The sequence below is a fragment of the Passer montanus genome, unplaced genomic scaffold, assembly GCF_014805655.1.
Source record: "Passer montanus isolate IOZ18808 unplaced genomic scaffold, ASM1480565v1 scaffold34, whole genome shotgun sequence".
Taxonomy (NCBI): domain Eukaryota; kingdom Metazoa; phylum Chordata; class Aves; order Passeriformes; family Passeridae; genus Passer; species Passer montanus.
In genome coordinates this window covers 2,057,975-2,082,981 of record NW_024368152.1, presented here as the reverse complement: position 1 = coordinate 2,082,981, position 25,007 = coordinate 2,057,975, and the positions used below count along the sequence as shown (strand labels likewise).

The window sequence follows — 25,007 nt, the reverse complement described above, 5'->3', positions numbered from 1 at the left end:
GTGTTTTCAGTTCTAAGCTGTACTTCAAAAATCCTGATAAATCAGACTTGGGAACTTACTCTATCTCAGTTAGTGACACAGATGGGATTTCGTCCAGCTTCGTTATGGATGATCAAGGTAAGATCCTTACAATTTCAAATATTTCTTCACTGGATCACCTCAACTACACTAAAAATTGCCCAAGGAAAAAAAAACAGAACAGAACCCTAAAACTCTCACGTTATTTTCTATGTGTTAAAGAAAAACAAAAAAGAGCCCACAACATGCTTTGTGTGATTACTTATTTTTCTGATTATCATAATAATGGAAGCTGGGATAACTTCAGGCAACATTTTCTAGATAAAGATAAAAAAATATGGTAAATTAGAATTGTTTTCATTGTGCTGGGATTATAATGGTGTTTGTAAATATCCCTTACACTTCCAGTTGTGCTTGAGGCTTTAGATGCAGTTTCTCATAACCGAGAGGCAGGAAATTAGTGAGAAAAACGGTGATGCTTAAGCAAGGTCTAAATACATTGGGTCAAATTATCATTTGGCTTACATATATGTTAGTTTTGCTTTATTTCATTGTAGCTATTTTTTTTTCACAATTAATATGCTTCAGTCTCACTTTGTTCTAGCATTGAGATATGCTGACATAGAAAACAAATAGTAGTGTTTGCTATTTTGCGTGAAATAAAAATTACTTTGGTGCTTTCACAGTTCTTGGCTGTAATTGCTCTGTCCAGTTCCTCAAGTATTAAAATCCCTCTGCTTCTCAACCTACTAAGCCATTTAAGGAATCACAGTGAGAAACATGTCAAGCCACCCTTTCCAAGTAGGTGTTGAGAAGAAATCCATGTTCGGGGCGGGGGAAAAAAAAGTTCTCTGGAACATGGAAGATTTGTGAGCCGTTATCATGAGAACTGCCCTTTAGCTAAGTTTTGAAGCACCACTCTGAAATCTTTCTGTAGATCTTGTCATCATCTGCTCTAGCTTTGAAATTTTTTTGTATAAAGGTCTGAAGGTGTTTCCCATCCCATTCTTCCCCTACGTCTCTCCTGATCATATATCACTGAAAATTGCAATTTTATTTCTATTGGATCCCTGAACAAGTATCACATTTTTCATCTTAACACTGAAAACCATCATTTCACTGCCCATTTACTCTCTCAAAAGCTATAAATTCTCCTGTAATTTTGCTAAATCATCTATCATGTCATAAATCCATGCTAATTTTCTCTGGTCTTTACATTATCTCTAAATTTGGAATTGGCAGTAATGTTCATTTTCCAAATCTTTATTGGTAATGACTATGATAAACAGGATTAGTATGAAAATCTAAAATAAATTTGAGACTTTCACACAGCCTTCATGAGAATCTGGTGCATTAATTAGAACTTTCTGTGCTGTTTTCAGACTAACCTGCACTCAATCTTATTTCCTGCCACAGTAACAGACTTTCACACAGCCTTCATGAGGATCTGGTGCATTAATTAGATGGTGCATAATTTCAGACTAACCTGCACTCAATCTTATTTCCTGCCACAGTAAAACAAAATTTTCAGGAACAGTCCAAGAAAGGAAGTCAGGGGACAAAGGAACCTTATACACTGATTAGAAGCCATTGTTTCCCATCTTTCTTTTATATTGCTATTTTTAAAGTATAAAATAGTTTTTGGCCTTTGTTTAGATTCCCTGGCATAAGAGAGTGTGCACTAAAATGCATGCAATAGGAATATTTGCTAAATCCATGTATTAGAATTTAAGTTTCTTAAATTTTATTTTTAAGTCATTTTTTAAGAGTTGTGTATTCGTATAAAAGCTTTAAGGAGATAACTTTGTTGATGTTGATATTTATTTTTGTCAGCACCCGTTTGCTGTCTGTATTTTTCAGAATAAACTAAAATGTGATAATTTTTCTTATTTTCAGAGTTTGAACGTTTGATGGCATTAAGCTATGAAATAAAGAATCCAAGTAAGTTGAAGATCTGAATCTATTAGACACTTCTAGAAGGAATATAATTACATACTAATGACTGCACTTCCAAAAAGATTCTTTCTGAGACCATAGCACTTCATTTTTCATGGTGGCTTCATTTAGCATGGAACACCTTGCTTCCTTATCTTTTACTTTATTTAGAAGACTCTTAGGTGACATCAAATGAAATCGCCATTCCTAAATGTCTCAAGTTTAACAATACATTATAGATTGTTACTAGCAAAATCCTTACACAATGTACAAACAATAAGCTGTAAATTCTCTTCTCTCTTTGAGAAATTTATTTAAAAATCAGCCAAAGACTGCATTAGAGGACTTTTACCTGTGCATAATTTATTTGATATCCAAAAATCCATAAATAATAGGGAATTGCTAATATTTTACTGTAATATTCCTATTTCTCACAAGGTTTCATAACTACTGATTTTTGATTCTTTTTGTAGCAATACCACTGAAATCAGAATTAGCTTATGAAGTTCTTGATAAAGGAGAAGTTCGTTTCTGGATCCAGGCTGAAAGCTTATCTCCAGATTCTACTTTCAGATTTGTCATTAATGACAAAGAAGTCGAAAACAGTGACGTAAGTATATAATGTGTAGTATATGAAAGTGATTTTGTTTAAGAAACCTGCAGGTTTCTATTGTTATCACAGAATCATAGTGTCATTTAAGCTGGAAAAGACCTTTATGATCATGGAATCCAGCAGTTAACATGGCACTGCCAAGTCCACCACTAAACCATGTCCCTAAGTGCCACATCTATCTACTTGTCTTTTAAATACCTCCAATGATGGTGACTCAACCACTTCCCTGGCAGCCTTCTTCTTTCAGTGAAGAAATTTTTCCTAATATCCAGTCTTGAGGCTTCTTCTTCTTGTCCTATTGTTTGTTACTTGGGAGTAGGGACTGTTCCCAACCTGGGTACAACCTCCTTCAGGCAGTTGTAGAGAGCACTAATGGTCCCCTTGAGCCTCTGTTTCTCCAGGCTAAACAACTTCACCTTCCCCAAATGCTTCTCACAGGACTCGTGCTCCCAACCCTTCACCAGCTCCGTTGTCCTCTGGACACACTCCAGCACCTCAATGTCTATCTTGCAGTAATGAGCCCAGAACTGAACACAGGATTTGAGATGTGGCCTCACCAGTGCTGAGTACAATTACTGCTCTGGTGCTGCTGGCCACACTGTTGCTGATGCAGACCAGGATGCCATTGGCCTTCTGGACCTCCTGGGCACATGCTGATGGCTCATGCTCAACCAGCTGTTGACCAGCACCTCCAGGTCCTCTTCCACTGAGCCACTTTCCAGCAACTCCTTCCCAAGACTTGTTTTTGACCCAAGGGCAGGACCTGGTACTTGGCTTTGTTGAACCTCGTGCAACTGGTCTCAAGCCATCTATCCAAGTTGTCGAGATATCTCTGCAGAGTTTTCCTACCCTCCAGCAGATCAACACTCCCACCCAAGTTGATCCTTTCCTCTAGATAATTGATAACAATATTAAACAGGACCAGCTCCACTGCTGAGCCCTAGAGAATATAATTTGTGATATCTACCAACTGGATTTAACTCCATTCAGCACCACTTTGCCCCTGGCCATCCAGCCAGCAGGCAGTACTTGTATCCAAGCTATGAGCAGCTTGTTTCTCCAGGAGAAAGCTGTGGGATCCAGTGTCAAAGGCTTGACTTAATTTCTGGCAGGCAACATCCACAGCCCTTTCTTCATCCACTGAGTGGGTCATCTTGCCACTGAAGGTTATCAGGTCAGTAAAGCAAGGCTTGCCTTTCACAAGCCCATGCTGGCTGGGCCTTATCCCCTAGTTGTCCTTGGCATGTTGCTTGGTGTCTCTCAAGATGTAGCCACTTCTTAATATTCCCTGGCACTGAGGTGAGACTGACAGGCCTGTAGTTCCCTGGTTCTTAATTCCCTTAGTTCTTAGTTCCCTAGATTCTTAATATCATGTTATTAAGGTGTGATAATACCTGAAAAGAAGGCCAATCTATAACTCAAAATTTTTTTTTCAGTATAGAATTCTGTTGCAGAGTGAGCCTATTCATACTGGAAAAAGAGTTGGACTCTCTCCATTCAGAAGGAGAATTTGCACACAGAGCAGTGTTAAGCACAAATATTTTAGAAAAATACCTCAAAAAAATGGTTGCTTCAGTTTTGGATTCCAAACCAACAAGACATGCTGTTCCCAAATCCTCTCTGAGGCTGATATTAATAGTTTTATGTATAATGTGGGAGGCACTTGACAATGCAGCAGTGTCCATATACATTAAATTTGTATATGGTATCACCTTTGGTTTTTTTAGTTTTGGATTAGAAACCATGCATTGAGCAGCTACATAGAGATGAAAGGGTAGGCCACCAGCTCCCCACATTTTTATAGCTCTAGGAAGATCTTTCATATAAAGGGGCATACAAAAGATTGGGCTGAGAAGAAAGCAAGGTCATGCCTTTTCAGGGCAAGAGTATGGTTCATCTACAGACCATAAGCACAGCACTGGGAATCCTTTCCTGTGGAGAGCTAATCTCCAGTGCAGCTGTTTGAAAGATTAGGTTTATTCCTGAGAATGCAAATCCTGGTTTGGATCAGAAAAGCTTTATCAGCATTTTCATACCATAAAAAAGCAGAGAGCATTTCCTTTAATTACATATTGACAAGTGGAAGAAGAAGTATTTCTGAGTAAAATAATTCTCTGTTTTTCTTTCTTTAAGAAGTAATAAACCATAGCACTGAAAACCTGAATATTTGTGCCTAGGATGTATTGAAATGACAGTACTTTGTCTTGGCAATGTTAGTGGATCAGAATGAGCTATTTTTAGTTTGCATATGTTTTGGAAGTGTTGACATCAGAAAGAGTCTTGAAATGAAGCTGCATTATTTCACTGCTTTAATTAGTAACCCACAGGTGACATTTATGTTTGGAGACAGATGATATTTTTGTGGAAAGTCACATAAAAGCCTAATATTTATGATGCCCATAAAATCATTGAACTTCATCTTGCTGCATAATGGCAATAGTTAGAAGCCTAATTGCACTCTAAAACCTGTCTGGAGGCTGGGCTACAGTCACTGAACATGTTCAATAGACCATTATGCTGGTGAATTGCGGCCTGATTCATGACATTGGCTGAAGTGATAAACTTTTCCTGCTAGGTCCTAACAGGGATTGGTTTTGGTAAGATTTCAAAATAATTTTCCATTTTAAAATAGAATTAACTGAGCCCCATTTACTCATATTTAATTTTAATATTTTAATATTTTGCTTAATAAAACTAGAAAATTTTAAAAAGTGTCATAAAGAATCAGATTAAAACACATCTTGCCTTTTTTTTTTTTTAAACTTTTCTACTTCTGGCAAAATTTAATTTAATGTTCTCCCTGGGAAGTCTTGAAGTAAATGCCAGTGTAGTCCTTGGCTTCTGAGGGGAAGAGGTTGTAAGCAAGAATTTGACTTTTGCACATTGAAATTTGCACTTTTTGATAGTTTAGGTAAGTTTATTAATGCTCTTTTAAACCTTCCTCACCTATCACCTTAACTCTTACAGATGAATTCTAACACAAGTAGATTTTCTACTTAATTTCCCAATTAATTTTATCTTGTCTTATTCTTTGACATTGTATCTTTCTTTGTAGTATGTATGGAAAATTGTGTATCTAAATTAACATGCATATCCCTTAAAAATTATTATTATTCTGATCAATCTGTTAGACATCTGCTTTGTCAATTCCACATATTTTCTTTTTCTTCATTCGTCCATTGTCCCATTAAAATTGAAAAGACTTATCCATTTTAAAATGCCAGTATTGAATGCTAAATATCTGGACTGTGTGACACTGCTCTTCCAGACTTGTTATCCATACAACAGTGAGTCTGTTTTTGAGGCTGGCCAAGATGAATTCCTCAGAGCTAAAGCAGATATATTTGTGGGGTCATTCTTTTACTTTTGGATCTTAGGGGACTTAGAGGTTCTTCCATTTCAATAAGATTCTAGAGAGCTTAATAAATGGCATTTTTACTAGCTTTTTTTATCTTTCTTCTTTCTTCTTCATCCTTAAACTTTATCTGTTACTTTAGTACCATTTTTTACTTTTGGAGACCAATAAACAGGTTTATCAGAGCATCCTGTTTATAAGACATCATGTCTCTTTTTAACAGTAAATTTAAAAGTAACAGGGTAGTAGTTCACTGCATATAAGTCCTAGTTGGTGACGTTTATTGTTCTGTGCAGTTGTGACTGGAACTTAGTATGTAATATCCTTTGCCACATCGTTTACCCAAAAGTATTCACCAAGAAACTTCTAAGGGTTAGTTTTACTTAGCTTTAGGAATTTGTTAGTTGAGATTGAAAAAACATCACTGTTAGTGGGGGACATTGTCCTCATAGTTGTAACTCACTGAATAAAAGAGTATATTAGTAAAACATGGTTGTATCTAAAACAGTACCTGAAAATTCTAAACACATATTCTGCAAAGATCATCCAATACTAGCTTGTAACTTTCTGTTTCCATGATGATGCTTGCCAATAATTTATATTTCTGGAATATTTAATAAAAAGCAAACATATAAAGGACACAAACAGTGAAAAGCATATTTAACTTTGAATTCAAGTCAATATTTGGTGTTTTGTGTATTCTGCAAACACTTAAGTGGGTAACAATATATCCTGACAGAATTATACCTTTCTTTTGCTGGACTTGGTCAATTGCTTTTGGGTCCCAGAAACTCTTTGGGGTTTGCACAAGCTACTTTTCTCATGGTTATTTGTATAAAGTGTTCTTTGAAAATTACACCTAGCATTAAATGAGAAAATAATTTCTTCTGATGAGAAAATAGGATCTGCTATTGACTACTATATATATCCCAGATGTTTAGTAGGGATGACCTTTTGGATTTGGTGTGATGGTTTTATTCAGAGATCTATGTTTAATATTTCCAGTTGTTTCTGCAAGGAATAGTCCTTCTGCCTAGCAAACCCCCTTGTTGAACTGGAAGCTGTAATGCAGCTAAAGGCTGGCTGGTAGGCTCTTCAAATATGCACAGTGCCATAAACAATTGTTTTTAAATAGAAACCAGCTATATTATGATGACTTGAGGATTCCAAATACAGCTGCACACAAGGTTTCTGTCACCACTGGGATCTTATTGCACAACAGTAAATAAATGAAGCATTTTCTTCCCTTAGTTTACAATTAAAACTACATGAAAAAATTTGACTGTGGGGGAAGGAATGTAACTCTTAATTTATTCAATAAGAATCATAAGTAATTTACACTGTACTAAAGTACTTATTTGTTTATTTCAGAGGCATAAAATAAATTGTGACCGTTCAAATGGCATTATAGAAATGGTGATGGAAAAGTTTACAATTGATAATGAAGGTACCTACACAGTACAGATTCAGGATGGAAAGGCCAAAAACCAGTCCTCATTAGTTCTCATTGGAGATGGTATGTTCACTGAAACGTTGAAATGCTGAAACTTTGACTCTGATGAAGAAGTGAACTTCAATTATTCTTTGAGTAGTTTTGTGACTAAGTCATTTTTCATTCACCTCTTCCAAAATTTAGCATTCAAGGGAGTATTGGCTGAGTCTGAGCTCCAACGAAAGGAATATCTCAGAAAACAAGGTAAGACTGAGCAGATTGGTGACTTCAGGCCCAGTTTGCAGCTAATGATTCATCCCTGGGGAGTGCTAAACACAGCTTGTGTTCTTTATTAGAAGATATTTTTCAGTCTTAGGAGACACTTGAAACCTTGGTGGATCTTATTTTCCAACACTGTCAATTTGTGACAGAACCTTCAGAGAAAAAAGGAGTTCTCACAAGTGGTTGTCTTTCCCAATATTTATGAGAAGTGTGCCTGCTGTAGGCTCTGGTCCAACAAAACATTTAATTACATTTAGTTTTAAGCATACAAGTTGTCTGCTCAATATAATTGACAGAAGAGTAGACAGACAGACAAGTAGTGCCAGATAAGGAAGATTAAAAGCTTGACCCGATGGTTTCTATTGAGGCAAAATTCCAGGAAATAAATGTATATTTGTTGCATAGTTGCTGTACATTTGTAGAGTTTGTTATATACTCGTTATCAATATTGCTTGCAGCTGAATGAGAAAATTCCAATTGGATACCTAATCCAGACTTTTATCCCTGTGAAATCCTTAAAAAATTGAACTTGAGCTCTAGTTTGTAATTTTCACTTGTAAGCAGATGGCATTCCAGATGAAAATTACAATAATAATTAAAAGCTTTTTTTTCCTAAATAGCTTAGGTAAGATTCTGTACAGAAGCAATGTAATTCTATTTTTTGAAGACTGTTTAAAATTGATTTAGGAAAGAAATTATACCATTTACAGCATGAACTGACAAAATCTTTTGATACTGAATTATTTAAACCAAACTATTGGACTTTGCAACTTCCTAGGTTTAGGTATCAGACTTAAGGCCTCTGATCCTGTCAACATAAAGACATGTACATGTACAAATAAACAGAAAAATTTAAAAACAGTATTTATGTCAGCAAATTTTCATCAGGATGTATTTCTTTGCAGGATTGGGACCTTCATGGGGAAAAGGAATATTTTCTGTTCTGCCTGTAATATTTAACATGTTTTTAAACTTTACATTATTTGGGCAAAAAATGTTTGTCATGTTGTTTTTACATTAAATACATTATTTCTATGCTTGTTTGTATCTACTTTGTTTTTTTCCTCTGCTTAATTGGCAATTTGGCACAAAGGTATTCAATAAAATAATTTTTCTCACTCATCATTTTATATTTTGGAATATTAGTCCATTCATACAGATTCAGAGATCAGATTCAGGTTTCTAAGCTGTAATGTAGACACTGGGTAAGTATGATAAAAACTTGCAGGATTTTCCTTCTAGTGCATGGGTAGTTCAGGAGTTCCCTCTTGTTCTTGTGTAAGAATGTTGAAATTGTCATCCTTTTTCTTTCTTTCACTGTTTTGTTCTGATAATCTTCATTCTACAACGTTGCTTTAAGACTGTTTTGTTTCTTAGGTCCTCACTTCTCTGAGTTTTTGTATTGGAATGTTACAGAGGAATGTGAAGTTTTACTTTCTTGTAAGGTAAGGAAATACACTTGAAATTATTTTTTAGAATATGTTGATGAAGAATTGAGGTAGAAAAATACAAAAAATTACTTAGATACCTTTAAAAACAAAAGTTTCATATGAAAACTTGTATAAAGTGTTCTTTGAAAATTTGGAAAATTTGGAAAATTCAAATTTGGAAAATTTGAATATGAAAATTTCTCACTTACTATTATTCAGCAGTAGTGTTAATGAAAACAAAAAAATATAGGAAATTTCTAAATGTATTATTAGGTGGTCCAATTCTTTATAAAAATTGTGAGCCATAAAAATAATTTACACAAATATTCATCCCTTAAGATGCATCCCTTTTCTTGTTCCTTAAAAATAGCTAAAAAAAAGCCAGAATTCAATATCTTTCTTTACTGTTTTCTTATTTCTCTAACAAAGAGTCTGTTATTTAATCAACTTTAATCAAATGTGCTACAAAGACTTCTAGAATTAAGGTTATAAAAGATGATTTAAAAATTGTTTTTGGCTAATGACTTTTGAATCTTAAGTAATGATAATGTGTATGGATTTCAGTGTACCTTCTGCTATTAACATCTTTAAATGCCTTTCTGAACAGATAAATTTTCATTTATTTTGCTCTTCTAGAGTGACTAATTAGAGGTCTGAAAAACTAAGTAAATTGAATTCAGAGATCAAACTCTTTTTCATTCTTTTCCTATTATATGGATTATTTTGTATCAATTTTCTCATCTTCTTTTGAAAAACTTTTGGCTTATAATTAGACTAACTTGAATCATTCTTTATGAGCAATTTGCATGCACATTTCTGGCAGTTTTTTTCCTACTCATTAACTAGGATACCCTTAACCTCAAGTTATTCCCAGCAGAACTGACCTGGTGCTGAAGCTGCCATTCCATGTGCTCACATTTTAGGGCTCAACACTCATTAGTTAACACAGTACCTTGGCTGGAGTACTTTATAATCTCCACATGCATGTGCCTCAGGCATGAACCCTGCTTATCCTTTCATTCACATGGGGAATTAAATGTTGCTGAACCAGTTATGCTAGTGTTAATTCTCTACAAATTAATCTGAAATTTTCCTTCTTTCACTGACTGTCAAGCCTGTTTATAGCACTGAAGCTGTGAAAGGCTGAGCATCTGATTATTTGCTTTTCACCAGTGTGCTTTTTGTTCACAAGGTCAGAACATTTTATGTAAATGAAATCTAGGATGTGGGCTGCTTGCACACTCATCATTTTAACTGTGCTATTGACCTTATAATGTTTGTTACTGTTTGTATGTGACTGGTGGTTAGGTTCACATGGAACTGTTGTTTATGGCTGTTTAACTTGTATTTATACATAGGAAGAGTTTGAAAAACAAAGCCTGGGTTTGTCCTTCAAACTCCAGCTACCTGACAAACAAGTTAGAAGTGTGGCCACTCCATGCTATTTCTGTGATAATAAAAACAATCAAGGAATAATCTCTGCCATCTTAGGCCATATTGTAATACTTGACGCAGGTCTCTTCCAGGCTCTGTTTACTGCACCTCTGCAAAAAAAATTGTCAAGGGAGTTTTTGTCTCTTCTAATAGCCTGGGATAATGCGAAGGAAGTATCTGTAAGAGAGGGCATTTTACCTTGACTATTTTAAAGGCCGTTTCATGGCACAGGGAAGTTAGGAAATCACATCAATGGGAAGCTTGTGTAGGGCAAAGGACTGACTGTATGATCCTGGCCCATAACAGAAATGATGTAGAAATGTGGATTGTGTTATAAAAGAGAGTATATCAAATATTACCTCACATATCCCTTATTTTCTATGTGATTTGGCCTGGCTGAGTTTTTGATTGACTTAGTATTTAATTCTGAAATAGCTGGGATTGATGACCATGTTCTTAGTATTGTAGCCCCTCAATGTCAGTGGAACACAGTTGTCCATGTGAAAGATAATTTGAGGGTGTTTGATTTTTGCTTTTTGTTTTGTGTTTATTTTTCTTCATATGCTAGCAACTACTGTCATTTTGCTTCTAGTAATTCTAAATTTCAGAACATTCAGAAGCTACTTGTTCTTGCTCAACTTTGGCCCTTATTTGTACTGTGTCTGTTAAAAGCAAGATTTTTGGTGTGTGGCTAAACAGTGAAAAATGTAACATTTCATAGTAAATGCCAACATGAAATAACTTCAGCACTGCAAATTGCATGTGTCTGAAACGAAGTCTATTTATTGTCAGATTGAGTGCTAACAGTCTTTGATGAAAAATTGTTGAAAAGCATTAAAGGCTTGTTCCTTTGGGCTTTGCTCAAATAAAATTGCCACTCATGTCATAGGACTACAGGAATAGCCACTTTGTAGTTACTGGTAAATGTAAAATGCTGCTCACTTTTCTTCAGCAAGTCATTGCTTTGGGCCGGGTGGTGATCTCAAATACTGTCAGAGATCCATAGCAACTATGCTGGATATTGAGCAAGAATAGATGTGATTAATTTGAGCATGTTTGATAGAGGTGTCTAGGAATCAGTATAGAAGACCCTCTTATTTGTTACCTCTACAGAGAGCTTTCATAGAGCTGTTCATCTATGGAATGACTTCTCTAATGTAAAAGGGTTAGAAATTGGTGCATGATTTTTCCTCCAAGCAAGCCACTTGAAAACTATTGCAGATCTGTATTAAGTTCCTGGCTGCCCTCTAGCCATTTGTTCCATTTTTTGCCGTTTCTTTAAGGAGCCTTTTTAAAGCAACTGCCTGGGGACTGAGAAATATCTTGCCAACTCTGTCTTTCTACCAAAGCCACAATGACTGGGAATTTAGGCTACACATAAAAATACCATGGCACTTTTATGACTTTTAGAAGAGTATGGGGATAGTGATGTCAAATAAGCCATAGTGTTTTTGAAAGTGAGGGTATAAAAATATGGGGTTTCTAAAAAGAGCTGTTCCTTTAGCTTCTTTGAATTCACAGTTTGAGGTAATTTATCCAGCAGTACTTGAAGTGTATCCAATATACAGTTTTTATATCAAAATTAGAACAGTACTTCAGGTACAGCTGTAGTCTATTTAAACATTGTTTCAATGAATTGCTGCTACTACAGCAAAATTCTTGCTGTCAAACAGCTGCTCTGCATAAGCACTGTGTTGTTAAGCCCCTTTTTGTTGAGAGAGACTGCAATTTGTAGGATTCCTCAGGTCTGTGTATGGCCCCTAGGACTCAGTGAAGAAGGTAAAATAAAAAAGGATTTTTGGTGCAGCTCACAATTTTGAAGTCTTGGATGCTTTCAGAATAGTGATTTCAGTTGCTTCCTGCAGCTTATCCATGGGAGACATTGCTTAGGTAGCTGGGATAAATCTCCAAATTGGCCAAAGACGAAGATAGGGCCTAAGTTCTATGTTACAACTCTCTGGAGTCACAGGGCAAACACAAAAAGATAAAGGAGAGTTCAGAGCTCTAATTTGAAAGATACTTCTTCCACAGCTATCTCTAGACAAACTACAAGCACAGAGCAAGGGTGCAAAACCATTTAAGGGAAGAGATTGCCAGGATTTTCTTTAAGGATTTTACAGGGCTCTGAAGTAGTAACCTGTATACTTTGCTGCAAAGAAACACTGTAGGACTAAGACTTGCTTAGTAGGACTTGGTTGAAATTGGTTTTTTACTTAGCTTTATTTGACATGTGTTATTAAAAAAATGGTTTCATATGTTGAAAGTACCTGTGTGACTTCCCACAGTGCAATACATTTCCTCAGGACATAGCCAAGCTTATGGGCCTTTTCTGTTGTACAGGTTGCAAACACAAAGAAGGAAACTGATTTTAAGTGGTATAAGGATGGTTCTGGGGTTGATGTTGAGGAGCTGCCTGATCTGCAGAAGGGAGAATGTCACCTCAGTATTCCCAAGGTACTGTATCGCCTGCTGGTTACAAATGACAGCTTCTGCTTGACATACTACAGATTTGCCAGACACAGCAGCAAGCCACCTATCATGATTTTTATGAACAGTTGTAAGAAAAAGCATATTTTCTACTCTTTGATTAGCTGGTGAATAACTAGCAAAAAGTATCTGTTTCTTTAATCAGCTCAAGAGTTCATGCTTAAGTTGCTTCAGAGTCCTTGGGTGACCTGTACCTCATTCTTTATCATTACTCCTTAATTTTTCAACTTGTTCAAGCACCTCATTTTTAACAGTGTTTCAGTTTTATTGCCTAAAATGAATGAGTTTGAAGTTTATGGCTTCTTAAGATTTATCTTTATGCAAACATGATAACCTGACTTCTATCTGAAACCTTAACTTGCATAGCTGCTGCCTTTGTGAAGTGACAAAACCTCCCAGAATGAGATTTTCTGCTTTCAGTAATGTGCATTACATCTGTTTATTTATTGGATTCATATTCTTCTAATTTCCTTCCTTCATTTCCCTTGAAAGAGGATACTGACTTAATTTTTCTTGAGTAGACTTTTTTGAGAAGCGTGGTTTCTGCTTGTCTTGGATTGCTCTTGTTACCTGTCATTAAATTTTATATTTCTGCTGTGATTTATGTGCTTCTGGATTTGTATAAGTCTAAGCATTAAGTCATCTCCAATCTGTATATAAATGTTTGTATATTTTCCTGCAGGTTTTAAAAGAAATTAAACCCACAAACCCCCAAAATCCCTACTGCCTTTAATGCAGTATCACTGTGATAGATTTCCGAATAGAAACTCTCCAAGGTTAATGAATTAATTATTTACTTAGAATAGATACAAGAATATAAGAAGCATGAAGGGCCTATGTTACAGGATATAGATTTGTTGTTATGATTTACATAATTAAAAAAAAAAATGTGTTGAAGAAAAATTAGATTTCTAAAATTTGTGTAGGTTGCAGTTATGCCATGTTACATCTTACTACAGTGCTTGTAATTTCTACTGACCAAGATCAATCCTGTCTTTTTGGCACAAGAAACAAATAGCCTCATGGTTTCTAGAGGAAATTGAACTGAAATCAGAATAGATTTGAGGCTTAAGAACTAAATGCATTTCCATAAAAAAGCATGAACCAGCCATTCACAGCTTCCATCTCCTCTCTGGTAAGATTATTTATCCAGAAGACAGTACAATGTATGTTATTTTAGTTGGAAAATTGTGCAGGTGTTGAGCAAATCTAGTGCTATGTAGTACTATCAAGTTTGTCAGTAAACATCTTGTGTTTTTCTTGCAGCTGTCTCGCAAAGATGAAGGAGTTTATAAGGCGACACTATCAGATGATAGAGGTCATGATGTATCTTCTCTTGAATTAGCAGGAAAAGGTAACATTCAGTCTACTGTAATGGAATAATGATCTCCACATGTTCTCCAGAGGTGTCAAAGATCTATCCTTGCAAATGGCAAATTTGCATATATTTTTAGCGTTCTTTGAACTTCATTTCTCTTATGTTATAGAGACCTGAACTGCAGATCAGCACTTTAGGAGAGGTGACACTGGGCACTGTTGTGATTCATCTCTAGCTTTTTGATAGGCAGGAGATGAAGTACGTTTCTAACCAGACAGACACTTCATTTTATTGTAGATCACTCTCTCTCAGGTTTGTTAAGCTTTAATATCTACAAAAAACCCTAAAGCAACAAAGTGCTATGTACCTGTGGGACTCTCAGTGGGGACTGAGAGTCCTTCTGATACTAAATCATAAAAGTGTTCTGTGGGTTAGCATCACCTGGCATCGTAGCCCCACACAGCCACTTGCTCACTCTCTTTCAGTAAGATGGAGGAGAGAATTAGAAGAAGAAATATGAAAAATATCCTGGCTTGAGATGGTTTAATAGGTAGAGCAAAAGCTGTGTATACAAGCAAAGCAAAACAAAGAATTTATGCACTGTTTCCCATGGGCAGGTAGGTGTTCAGCTGTCTCTAATAAAGCTGAGTTCCATCATATGTAAAAGTGACTTGGGAAGACAAACACCATCACTTCAAATGCTCCTCACTTCCTCCTTCTTCCCTGAGCTTTATATACTGAGTATTACATCATATGGTATGAAATGTCTTTTGGGTATGAAGGTTTTTTGGGGTGAACTGTCTTGGCTGTGTCGCCTCCCAACTTCTTGTGCACCCCCAGGCTCCTTTTGCTGAGGCTGTCTGAGGAGAAGAAATAAAGATTTTCACATTGTTCAAGCATCGCTCAGGAATAGCTAAAACCTCCCTGTGTTATCAACACTGGTTTAGTCACAAATCCAAAACACAGCACCGTAATGCTGCTATGAAGAAAATTAACTCTATTCCAGCCAAAACCAGTAAAATTTCTGTCCCTTATTCCATACCATTTATGTCAGGATCAGGTCCCACACTTTGCAATATTTAACTCTCATTAATCACCACCTCCCTTCCTGTCCTTTGATATATACACAGATATTATTCCCTTAGTCTGTGGATTTGTGTATGTGTATCCTGACCAGTGGAATAAGCAAAAGTTTCAGTAAGTCTCCCTCATATGGTCAGGGCTTCCAGTGACTATACTTCAGGTATGGCAAACTGCGTTGTGCTTGAAATGTACAGTGAAATGCCTGTTTAGAGAATTCACAGTATCTAATTCTGTGGGTCCAGGAGGCTTTGAAAATGTCAACCCATGAAAAACCCATGAAAACTGCACTATTAAACCAAACAATGGCTCTCCTAAATGATGGAGTTAGCCTTGAAACATAAAGGATAAAAAGAGAAGTTGAGCAGGAGCAGGGAAGACTGCTTATTCTATGAGGCAGATTACTTCAAGCTCAGTATCCACTGACATTCAAATGAAGTTAAATGCAAATAAGAGACTATAATCTAAAATAGATGCATGATAGACATTTAGAAAAGGTTTTGCATTATATCAGATATCACAGTGAGATACAGCAATTCTATTTACATTTAATATTTTTCACATAAAGATAGTCTGTTTACTTTGACCCTGAGATGAGCTCAGTTGGTTAAAGCATACTGTTAATAATGCCAAGATGAAGGGTTTGATCCCTGTATGGGATCTTATTCACTTAAGACTTGGGCTTGAAGATTCTTGTAGGTCTCTTCCAACTCACAATATTCTGTGATTCTGAGTGCATAAAAAACACTGATCTGTTGCCAACATGAGTGAATTTTACTTAACTTTGGTGAAGAGTGCTTCTCTGGATTTGCTTATGTCACACCAAACAGGCCAAAGTGAATCTAGATTCATCCCAAACACATCTGTAGACATTTGAACTAAACAATGCATAATTTTTGCCCGGCTCCTAATAGAAGGAGAAAGACATGTTAAAAAATTAACTCAGTTTAACAGAAATCTTAACATTCCTTTCCAGCAGATGGAGGAAGTATCTGTAATGAGAGGAAAAGATGAGTATCAGGCTGATGTATTAAGCTGTTGTTTATTGCAGAAGGCTGTATTATCAATTGATAGTCCCCCAGGCGTTTTTCTTTTGCATAAATTCTGCCCATTATTGTCTCAGAAAAAAACCCCCTAGCCTCATTTAGACAGTATGGTTAACATAATCCTACCTTCTCAGACATCTGTCCTGTAAGGTATATATAATAAACAATTCATGTCTTTATGTCAAGGTATCAGTACAAGCATCCTGGAGATTGCAAAGAATTATAGAACTGTATCATGACTTTTTTAGCTGAGACAAAAATGTGCATATACAGATCAATACAGAACAAGTATATAAGTAGTATTTTCTGAACTTCATGCATTTCTTTGTCATCTGCTTTTATAAAAATCCATCAGTGTTGAATAAGCATCCTTCAGACTTGACTGTGCATTCTTTAGACTTCAATGGTTCTTTTGCTTTTCATCTTACATGGTGTCACTAAATACGATTCTTCTGCTATGAAAGGGTCCCTCACTCTTGTGCCCCTGTCTCCGGGGTTCTCTCCTGCTACAGACCCGTCATCTCTGTGATATTTCAAAAGCTTGATATGATACCTGCTTTATTTCCATTGCTGTTAAAGGACTTCACTTCTGTCAAATGCCACCCTACAGCGAGAAGGTGAAACTGTTTTCACCTAGAACGAGATAATTTCTTTTTCACCTGCACTCTCCTTTGAATGTGAGCTATTCAGTTTTAATGACTTTTTTCCTTTTTGCTGGCCTAAGGGAGAGAGACAAAGATTTGGCACCAGACAGCTGACTCCACAAAAGACTGAGATACTGAGTGACATAGCACAGAATTCATATGCCATACACAGACAGTTTCCAATTTGTCTTGTACACCTGTTGCAATTTTAATGGTTTTCTTTGCTTAAGGATATGAAGATTTCCCATATTTCTTTAATTAAACTGAACATAAAAGCTATATTCTGATTGAAACTTGATGGTACATTTTCTTCTTTTTTTTTTCCTTTCTCTCTGCAGTTTATGATGATATAATTCTAGCATTGAGTGGAATGAGTGGTAAGTAAATGCTGTCTTGAAATTTCATGTAGTTTTTTATTTTGTAGTTACATGAGGCTGAGACAGAAAACTTTTATTTTAAGTGGGAAATCTCTGAGAGTCCCAATGGTATATTATTATGGACATTATTAATTTTCTCAACAGGCAGTTGACCTTGCTAATTGTGACTATTAAAAGGGAACAAAGTATTATTCCACCTGGCTTGTTTGGTTTAGATACTGTGAAATTGCAGCAATAATTTTCTTCCTACTTTCCATTAGTAAGTGAACCTTGATATAAAGAAAAGGAGGTTCAAAAGGTATTTGAATCTGTTCCCAGTGAGAAGCTATTCTTTCCACTTAAAGAAGAGGGTTTGCACAAGAATAAAATTTTTATGCAAATAGAATCATTATACTACTCTTTCATGGCAATTATATGATTAGATTATTATTCCACAATGGATCTTGCCAGACATGATGCTTGTATATAACAATAAAGTCATAAACTTATACTGAACTTTTGCCTGATATAAATCAGCAGTAGTTCCCTGAGAGGTATGACAATTGTCTCTGTGATACTTGAAAATCATGACCCAGGTCTTGAATTTCCTTTTGTCCAGACAGCACAAATAATCCACTCCTCCATTTCCTATTCATTCCACTGTCTCTCCTATTTGATCCACATATGCTGTATTTAATCTAGGTAAGACAGCCTCTCCACTGAAGATTCTTTGCACTGAGGAAGGAATAAGGCTCCAATGTTTCTTGAAATACTACAATGAAGAAATGAAAGTCAGCTGGTGCCACAGGTAGATGAGAATATTTTTTCAATTTTACTTGAGAAAAAATGCTGTCTTTGCAATTTAATATTTACTATTCCATGGCATTCATTTATAAATGGGAACATATTAATGCATTTCTCTTTCCAAAACAATATATTCGCTTTTAACATAGAAAGAACATAAGGTAAAATAAATATTAAAAGGCTCATCCAACACCCTCAGGAGGGCTGTAACAGACAGAAAAAAGGAATCTACTGCTTTGTGTTCTCTTATTCAACACAAGGCTGTTTGTCTTCTGTTGTATTATCTGTCTGGTTAAAAGATATCAAAATATTTGGAGTTTCTGATTCAAAGTTTCTGATTCAGGGCTGCCCTTTTTCTAAAGTGCATGAAACTCTCATCCAGTTCTAGGTGAATACCAAGGATCTGCTCTCACTGTTTAATAAAAGTCTGTATTAGAATTATTTTTTTTCAAACTGATACAGTCTTAAGTAACCCAAAATATTTTAATTTTGATACTCCTCTTTGAAAAGCTATTCAATGGGGCGCAGAATACCTCGAGAATAATGCTCAGAGCTGAGAATATGGCTGAAAATGAGCTTTAAAGTTGCTAATAGTTTTCCACTTTCATGTTACATTAATCTTTGACTTTGGAGACGGTCAAATAATCTGCGTATTTACAGTTAAATATGTGTTCAAATGTTTTGTTATGTCAAGCCCTCACTTTTTTTAAACTGCAGTTAATATTTGAAAGGATTTTAAAACTCTTCAAGAGGTTTCAACTTCCACATTTCTCGATGGACTGGTCTGACTCAGCCAGGAATAGTCTGGCTTATCAATATGTTGTCCTAGATTTGCAATGTTTTCTATGAAGACAGGAACACAATCAGAGCACCAATTATCACACTCAAGGAAGAGCGCTTCTGCAAGGCTGTGCACCTGTATTTATATCTCAGACTATGTATTTACAAAGTATCCTGTGATACTAGGAAAACAAAAAAAAAATGCCTCTGCCTTTTACAGTATCTGCTTCAGTTTTAAAAGTGACATTCTAATCTACCATCTAAGAGTCATTTTACACAAACATTTTGTTAATTGATTTTTGAAGTTAATCAAATACAAAAGATATCTTTCCTTCATCAAAAAAGGTGATTTGCCCATAATTTACAACCCTTATGTATTATATTTTACTGTGTATGAAGTGTACAGAACCCTAAGCATTTTCACACAGAGTCATGTATGTGCATGCTTACAAAGATATAAGCATAGCTCTGTGTGAGGAGGGCAGGAGAAGGAGAAAAGGGTGAACAAATGAATCTTCATAATGAAAGTTCAAGATAATATTTTCAAAGTGTTTCGTACTCCTTCCTGGAAGCAAAGAGTATTCTGGAAAATTGAACCCTTTAGTTGCAATCTGTCTATAGCTTAGGAATACTGTGTTATCATTTGTGACTTTTTGTAGAGGGTTACCTATGGACAACATATAGGAAAAGAATGTTCAAACTCATCTCTATGAATCCTTTTTTTTTTCCCCCAGGGAATCTAAGATTTCTTCTGGTGAAAAGATGAAGATTGGAGGTGGAGAAGATGTTGCCTGGTTGCAGATAAGTGAACCCACTGAAAAGGATAAGGGGAATTACACCTTTGAAATATTTGGTAGCAAGGAATCCTACAAACGCACACTTGATCTGTCTGGACAAGGTATATTGATAAGATCAGATTTGTATTGTGCCTTTTCATAGATTATGCAGATTTTATTGGAAATAGAGGACTTACAGTAAAAACAGAGAGTCTTTGATCAAAACCAGTGATAGGTGATTTTTATAACCATTGTTATCTTTTTAGTCTTGTATTTGTTTTTAGCACTAGCTGCATTAATTTTCAAGGGTCCAGTTTCTCATTGTGCTACTGTGTGACACTGTGCAGGGTTTAAAAGTTTTAATATGGGTATGTGTTTAAATGTTTATTGAGCCCCAGTGCATGTTATGTTCATGGCAAATCACCCTCTCAATTGTTTTGTTACAGCTTTTGATGAGGCATATGAAGAGTTCCAGCGACTTAAGTAAGTGCTGCATCTTTTCTATTTTAATGCTATAACAACAGTGTCAAAATATATTTTATTATTAATTTCATCCATAACATTATATGTTTCTCTTTCTTTCTCAACAACTTTAGGGCAGCTGCTTTTGCTGAGAAGAGTAAGTTTATTTTATATTTTATCATAGGTATTTTACAATGTGATCTAATGTTCTTTTTAAAACATTGATCATGATATGCTGACATACTTTACTGAGTTCTGTGGCTACAGAAATCCTCTGTTAGCACAAAATATTGCAATAACAATAGTAATTTGTGGATTTAGTTGTCTTTAATTGCAATGGAAACACACTAAACACTTCACATATTTTGTAAGCCTTCATTGTATCTTCTTGTGTCTGCAGAGATTTGGTGAAGTGTGAATTGTGTGTCATACAAGGAGGTGTTGAGTCTGAAAGCTGCTGAGAATACCAAATATTGAGATCTATCTATCATCAGCTTGCTGCTGCCTGTTCTGCACTGCTTGCTGAGACCCAGACTGTGGGGAAGCTCATTACAGTGAGGGACTGTAGGAGTATTGGAAATTATATCAATTCCCTGATGATGACATGATGTTTCTGCCCACAAAGTCCATGGCAGAACAAATTTTTCGTTAGATTTGGGATACCACCAAGAAGCTAAAAGCACCCTCCTTACTTTGTTCTGGGCCCAAAACATAAGCTGTCAATCTCAGCAGTAACTTCAAGGTTGTTATGTGTATCAGTTTAGAATGCTGTGGCACAATCTTGACAAAAAAAATTTAAAGGAACCATACAACACATTAAACCCCTCCCAAAATATCACAAAAATGGTATTTTTTTAAAGATTAAAAAAAGAAGGCAAAAAAACCCTGTGAGTTATGACTTCAAAATCATTAAGAAATGAGTAATTTTGAGTTCTAAACTTCATATGGTCACCATATTTTTCTTTAACTTCTAGATCGTGGTAAAGTCATTGGTGGTTTGCCTGATGTTGTTACTATAATGGATGGGAAGGTAAGGACAGCTTTTGTCATGCTGACCAATGAGAGATTTGCTTTGATGTCAAAAGTTTTCATAAAATCTGAAAGCAGAAGGAGGATAATTTTATTTTTAGTTCAAATCTATAATTTCCTAAGTAGAACAGACCCAAGTAATCTAGAATGACTGTGGAACAGATCTGATACATTTTTAATACTAATACATTAAAACTTGTTTAATTATTATGATTTAATTATTAATTTCTCTTAAATGACATTACTTCTGAAAGCAATAGTAATTAAATGTTGCCCATGTAACAAAAAGGACTGAAAGAATAAAACTCACACTATTAGATACAAGGTTATTTTCCCCAAATTTTATTTTTGTGTTTGCCTCATCATTCCTTTAAGTATTTTAGAGTAAGTCTAGTTCCTGTATGCTATTTGTTAACTTTGCTTCCTATACAATATCACTTCAAGAATACCCACTGACTTGGCTTGCCACTAGATTGTACCCAGAGTATGTAAATCTTCCTTCAACATTCTGACTTTGGATGCATGAATTGTGCAAGACCACTTCTATTTGTGAACATATGCTGCTTTTGATCACCAAAAATTTCTTCCTGTTTTATTTGTACTCTGAGTTATATCACACCTATTCAGTCATCGTCAATCAAGAAAATAATTCTTCAAAAATGTTCATTCCCTGAAGGGGAATGTAGAGAGAATATAAGGAAGAATTCTGGTAGAAATTGTCAGTTTGGGGTTGTTAACAGTAGGGTTTTCCTTTGTTTTATTATTTCCTGTTTACTTTTTCCTTTTCTTTCCTAACACAATTCTGCATATGTTAAATTCTTAAGGTGACTTTATGTAGGGCCAGATTTTGTGCAGTAAAGTTTTCAGCAAAGGTAAACAAAGTAAGCAATGCAGCTTCTCAGATGTTTCCTTCATTTTTTCTGTGATCACTGTACCTAAATACATGAAGTTTGCACACACACACTTAGAGGGTGGTCAAAATGGGGTTCAAGCAAGTATGTCTATAACAATTTGGAAGAATGCTGATGAAAATTTTACAAGCTCCTTAAATCTCAGTTCAGCCATTGAGAAATGCTAAGCTGCCAGGATGTTTCATTAGATAACGTCAGCTATTTTCTGAATGTGCTTCATATGCATGTAACACATGGCCAGGTTAGACAGGACTGTGAGCAACCCTGTCTAGTGGAAGGTGTCCCTGCCTGTGGAAGATATCCCTCCCCATGGCAGGGGCATGGCAGCCAGATGATATTTAAGGTCTCTTCTAACCCAAACCATTCTATGATTTTGAGAGCACTTTACTACTATTTATGTATTCTTTATTCTTCATAAAATATTTCCACTTTTCCAGTCAGTCACACCTGGAATCGATGTCCAGTGATTCATGTTATGTATTCTATTTTTAAGTGGTTTTATTTTTAATCATCTCAAGCAATAACCTCAGGAGGCCTTGGTCAGAAAAGATTTGCTCAGTTCTCCTCCCTGCTGTGTACAGGGAAGCTTCAAGGATGTTTTTAAAACTATCATTGCCTGAACCTCATGTCAGACTAATGGGTTGTCAGCAGTCTCCTGCAGGCAGGACTGCAATGCCAGTCCAACTTACCATCTTCAGACACTGCAACCCTGAGGCTATTACTGTATCACAGTTACTGGTGAGATGATGGAAAGTCTGAATCAAGGGAAAAATAAATATTAGGGATTCTACTTTTCAGTCTTCAAGAATATGATACCATGTCTTTGTTTAATTAGCTAAGAATAAAAAATGCCTAAAAACAATACAGAGGTTCAACAAATACTGATCTCAAAATTACTTCTGTTTATCTCCCTCAGACACTGAATCTGACCTGTACTGTATTTGGAAATCCTGACCCTGAAGTGGTTTGGTTCAAGAATGACAAGGCCTTTGAAATTGATGAGCACTATGCATTTTCACTGGAACAAGGGAAGTACGCCAGTTTAACCATCAAGGGGGTGACTTCAGAAGATTCAGGCAAATACAGCATCCATGTCAAGAACAAGTATGGTGGGGAAACAGTGGATGTCACTGTAAGTGTGTACAGACATGGTGAAAAAATGCCTGAAATTAAGCCTGGTCAACTTGCTAAACCCAGACCAATACCACCATCAGAAGAAGTCCTCAAACCTGAGAGCAAATGAAGATTCTGTAGCAAGTAAAGTTTCACCCTGTGTTTGACAAACATAATAGAATACATGAGCTGTATTTCAGCTATTGGCACACAAAATTAATTGTTAATGTCCAAAGGAAAACTGAGTTTTTAAATTTGCTTAGGGAGGTAGCTGTGCTGTGGTGCTGTACACATCTGCAACAATCTCATTTTGAATGCATATAATAGAGTAGGACTTGCAAACAGTTAAAAGACAAATTCCTGACAGGGGTTCCCATATGAAATGGCAAGTTTCAAAACCTACAAACCTACAGTAAACTTTCATTTTCACACGTGTCAACCCTCTGCAAAAAAACTCCGAAGTCCAAGCAACCCAACAAGCCTCTGAGAACAAATGTCCCATCAGTAAAGGTAGTGAACTGCTGTTAGATAGATATTCAGAGATGGTCCTTTTGGCTTTGAAGTCCTTAGTCCTGTAAGTTCAGTGAATAGTCTTGCTTCAGTAGTGATACTCTTGTTCTATCAATAGTGTGACTTTAGTAGACATTTGCAAATGTCCACTCTTTACTGACTGAACCATAGGTCACATGGTTGTACTTTGTTTTTCCTGCTTTGTGCTAATAAAACTTTAAAAGTCACCTTCGCTACTCACTACTCCAAATCATGCCTAACTAGTTCTATTTACTCTTCTTCATTGTTTAATTATTGCTTATTGCACAATTTCACAGCTGGTAGCATGCAGACTATCGACTTTCAATAAAGAATGCAAATTATGGTTAATCACAGTCACTGGGTGGCACTTGCAACATTAATTTTACTTTATACAATACAGGTCAAGCTTAAACTGGCAACAGAAGATATGTACACAATTCAGTCACCTAAGATAATTATGTCTTTGATTCTCCTCTCAGTGAAAAGAACAAGGGAACTCCTCCATGGGTGAAGTGATGTTCTTCTAGGCAAAATTTTCAATACATTCTTATTGTGAAACATTCAAATAGGATGGGCGCCAGTTGCTGATGTATCCCTCATATAATACATAATTGGGTGTTTATGGGGATGGCTCGTTGGGATCAGGCTCCCTGTTCAATAAAAAAACACCTATGTACCCAGAAGAAGTCTTGCTCTTTGTTATGCAGCTTCCAGCAAAGAGTTCTAATGGTAAGTAACCCTTGTGATAGACACTGAAGGCAGCTCTCCTCTCTTGTGGCTTCTTGCAGTCTCTAGGATAAATGAGATAAAAAGAGAGCATTGTGGGAGATGGGAGCTTGGGAGAGGGGTCACGTGAAGAAATGGCACTGCAAAATCTTCACTGAAGAAACTGGATAAAAGTGTTTGGCTCAAGTATACAGACTAGAAATATGTGCTTGGGGTCACTGCTGAAAGCTGGTGCTGAGTCTCTCACTCTGAGTTTCAGCTTCTGAACTTAAGTGTGGGAAATATAGAAACAATTGTTCTGACTTCTCTCCCCCCTGTCCCACCCCCTGTAGCAGACAAACTGAAAAAAAAACCAACAAGAAAATGGGCAGTTTTAGAAGAAATTTAATTTCAGGGTTTCCTCTATTTCTTTTTTTTTTTTCAAATTTCATTTCAGTGACACAGA

At 36.0% G+C, this 25,007-nt stretch overlaps 1 protein-coding gene across 2 annotated transcripts in view; it reads left to right on the top strand.

Moving 5' to 3' along the window:
• Nucleotides 1-24,522, top strand: part of MYOM2 (myomesin 2) — a 75,684-nt gene extending 51,162 nt beyond the window's left edge. For both annotated transcript variants that reach the window (XM_039715714.1, XM_039715713.1), the window contains 15 exons: nucleotides 11-117; nucleotides 1,915-1,959; nucleotides 2,427-2,563; nucleotides 7,293-7,437; nucleotides 7,558-7,617; nucleotides 9,013-9,080; nucleotides 12,840-12,953; nucleotides 14,253-14,340; nucleotides 17,413-17,451; nucleotides 18,133-18,238; nucleotides 19,749-19,912; nucleotides 20,237-20,273; nucleotides 20,387-20,409; nucleotides 21,227-21,282; nucleotides 23,109-24,522. In XM_039715714.1, coding sequence (XP_039571648.1) covers nucleotides 11-117; nucleotides 1,915-1,959; nucleotides 2,427-2,563; nucleotides 7,293-7,437; nucleotides 7,558-7,617; nucleotides 9,013-9,080; nucleotides 12,840-12,953; nucleotides 14,253-14,340; nucleotides 17,413-17,451; nucleotides 18,133-18,238; nucleotides 19,749-19,912; nucleotides 20,237-20,273; nucleotides 20,387-20,409; nucleotides 21,227-21,282; nucleotides 23,109-23,435 — 1,516 coding nt within the window. In that variant the 3' untranslated portion in view covers nucleotides 23,436-24,522. The remainder of the gene's footprint in view (nucleotides 1-10; nucleotides 118-1,914; nucleotides 1,960-2,426; nucleotides 2,564-7,292; nucleotides 7,438-7,557; nucleotides 7,618-9,012; nucleotides 9,081-12,839; nucleotides 12,954-14,252; nucleotides 14,341-17,412; nucleotides 17,452-18,132; nucleotides 18,239-19,748; nucleotides 19,913-20,236; nucleotides 20,274-20,386; nucleotides 20,410-21,226; nucleotides 21,283-23,108) is intronic.
• The last annotated feature ends 485 nt before the right edge of the window (nucleotides 24,523-25,007 follow it).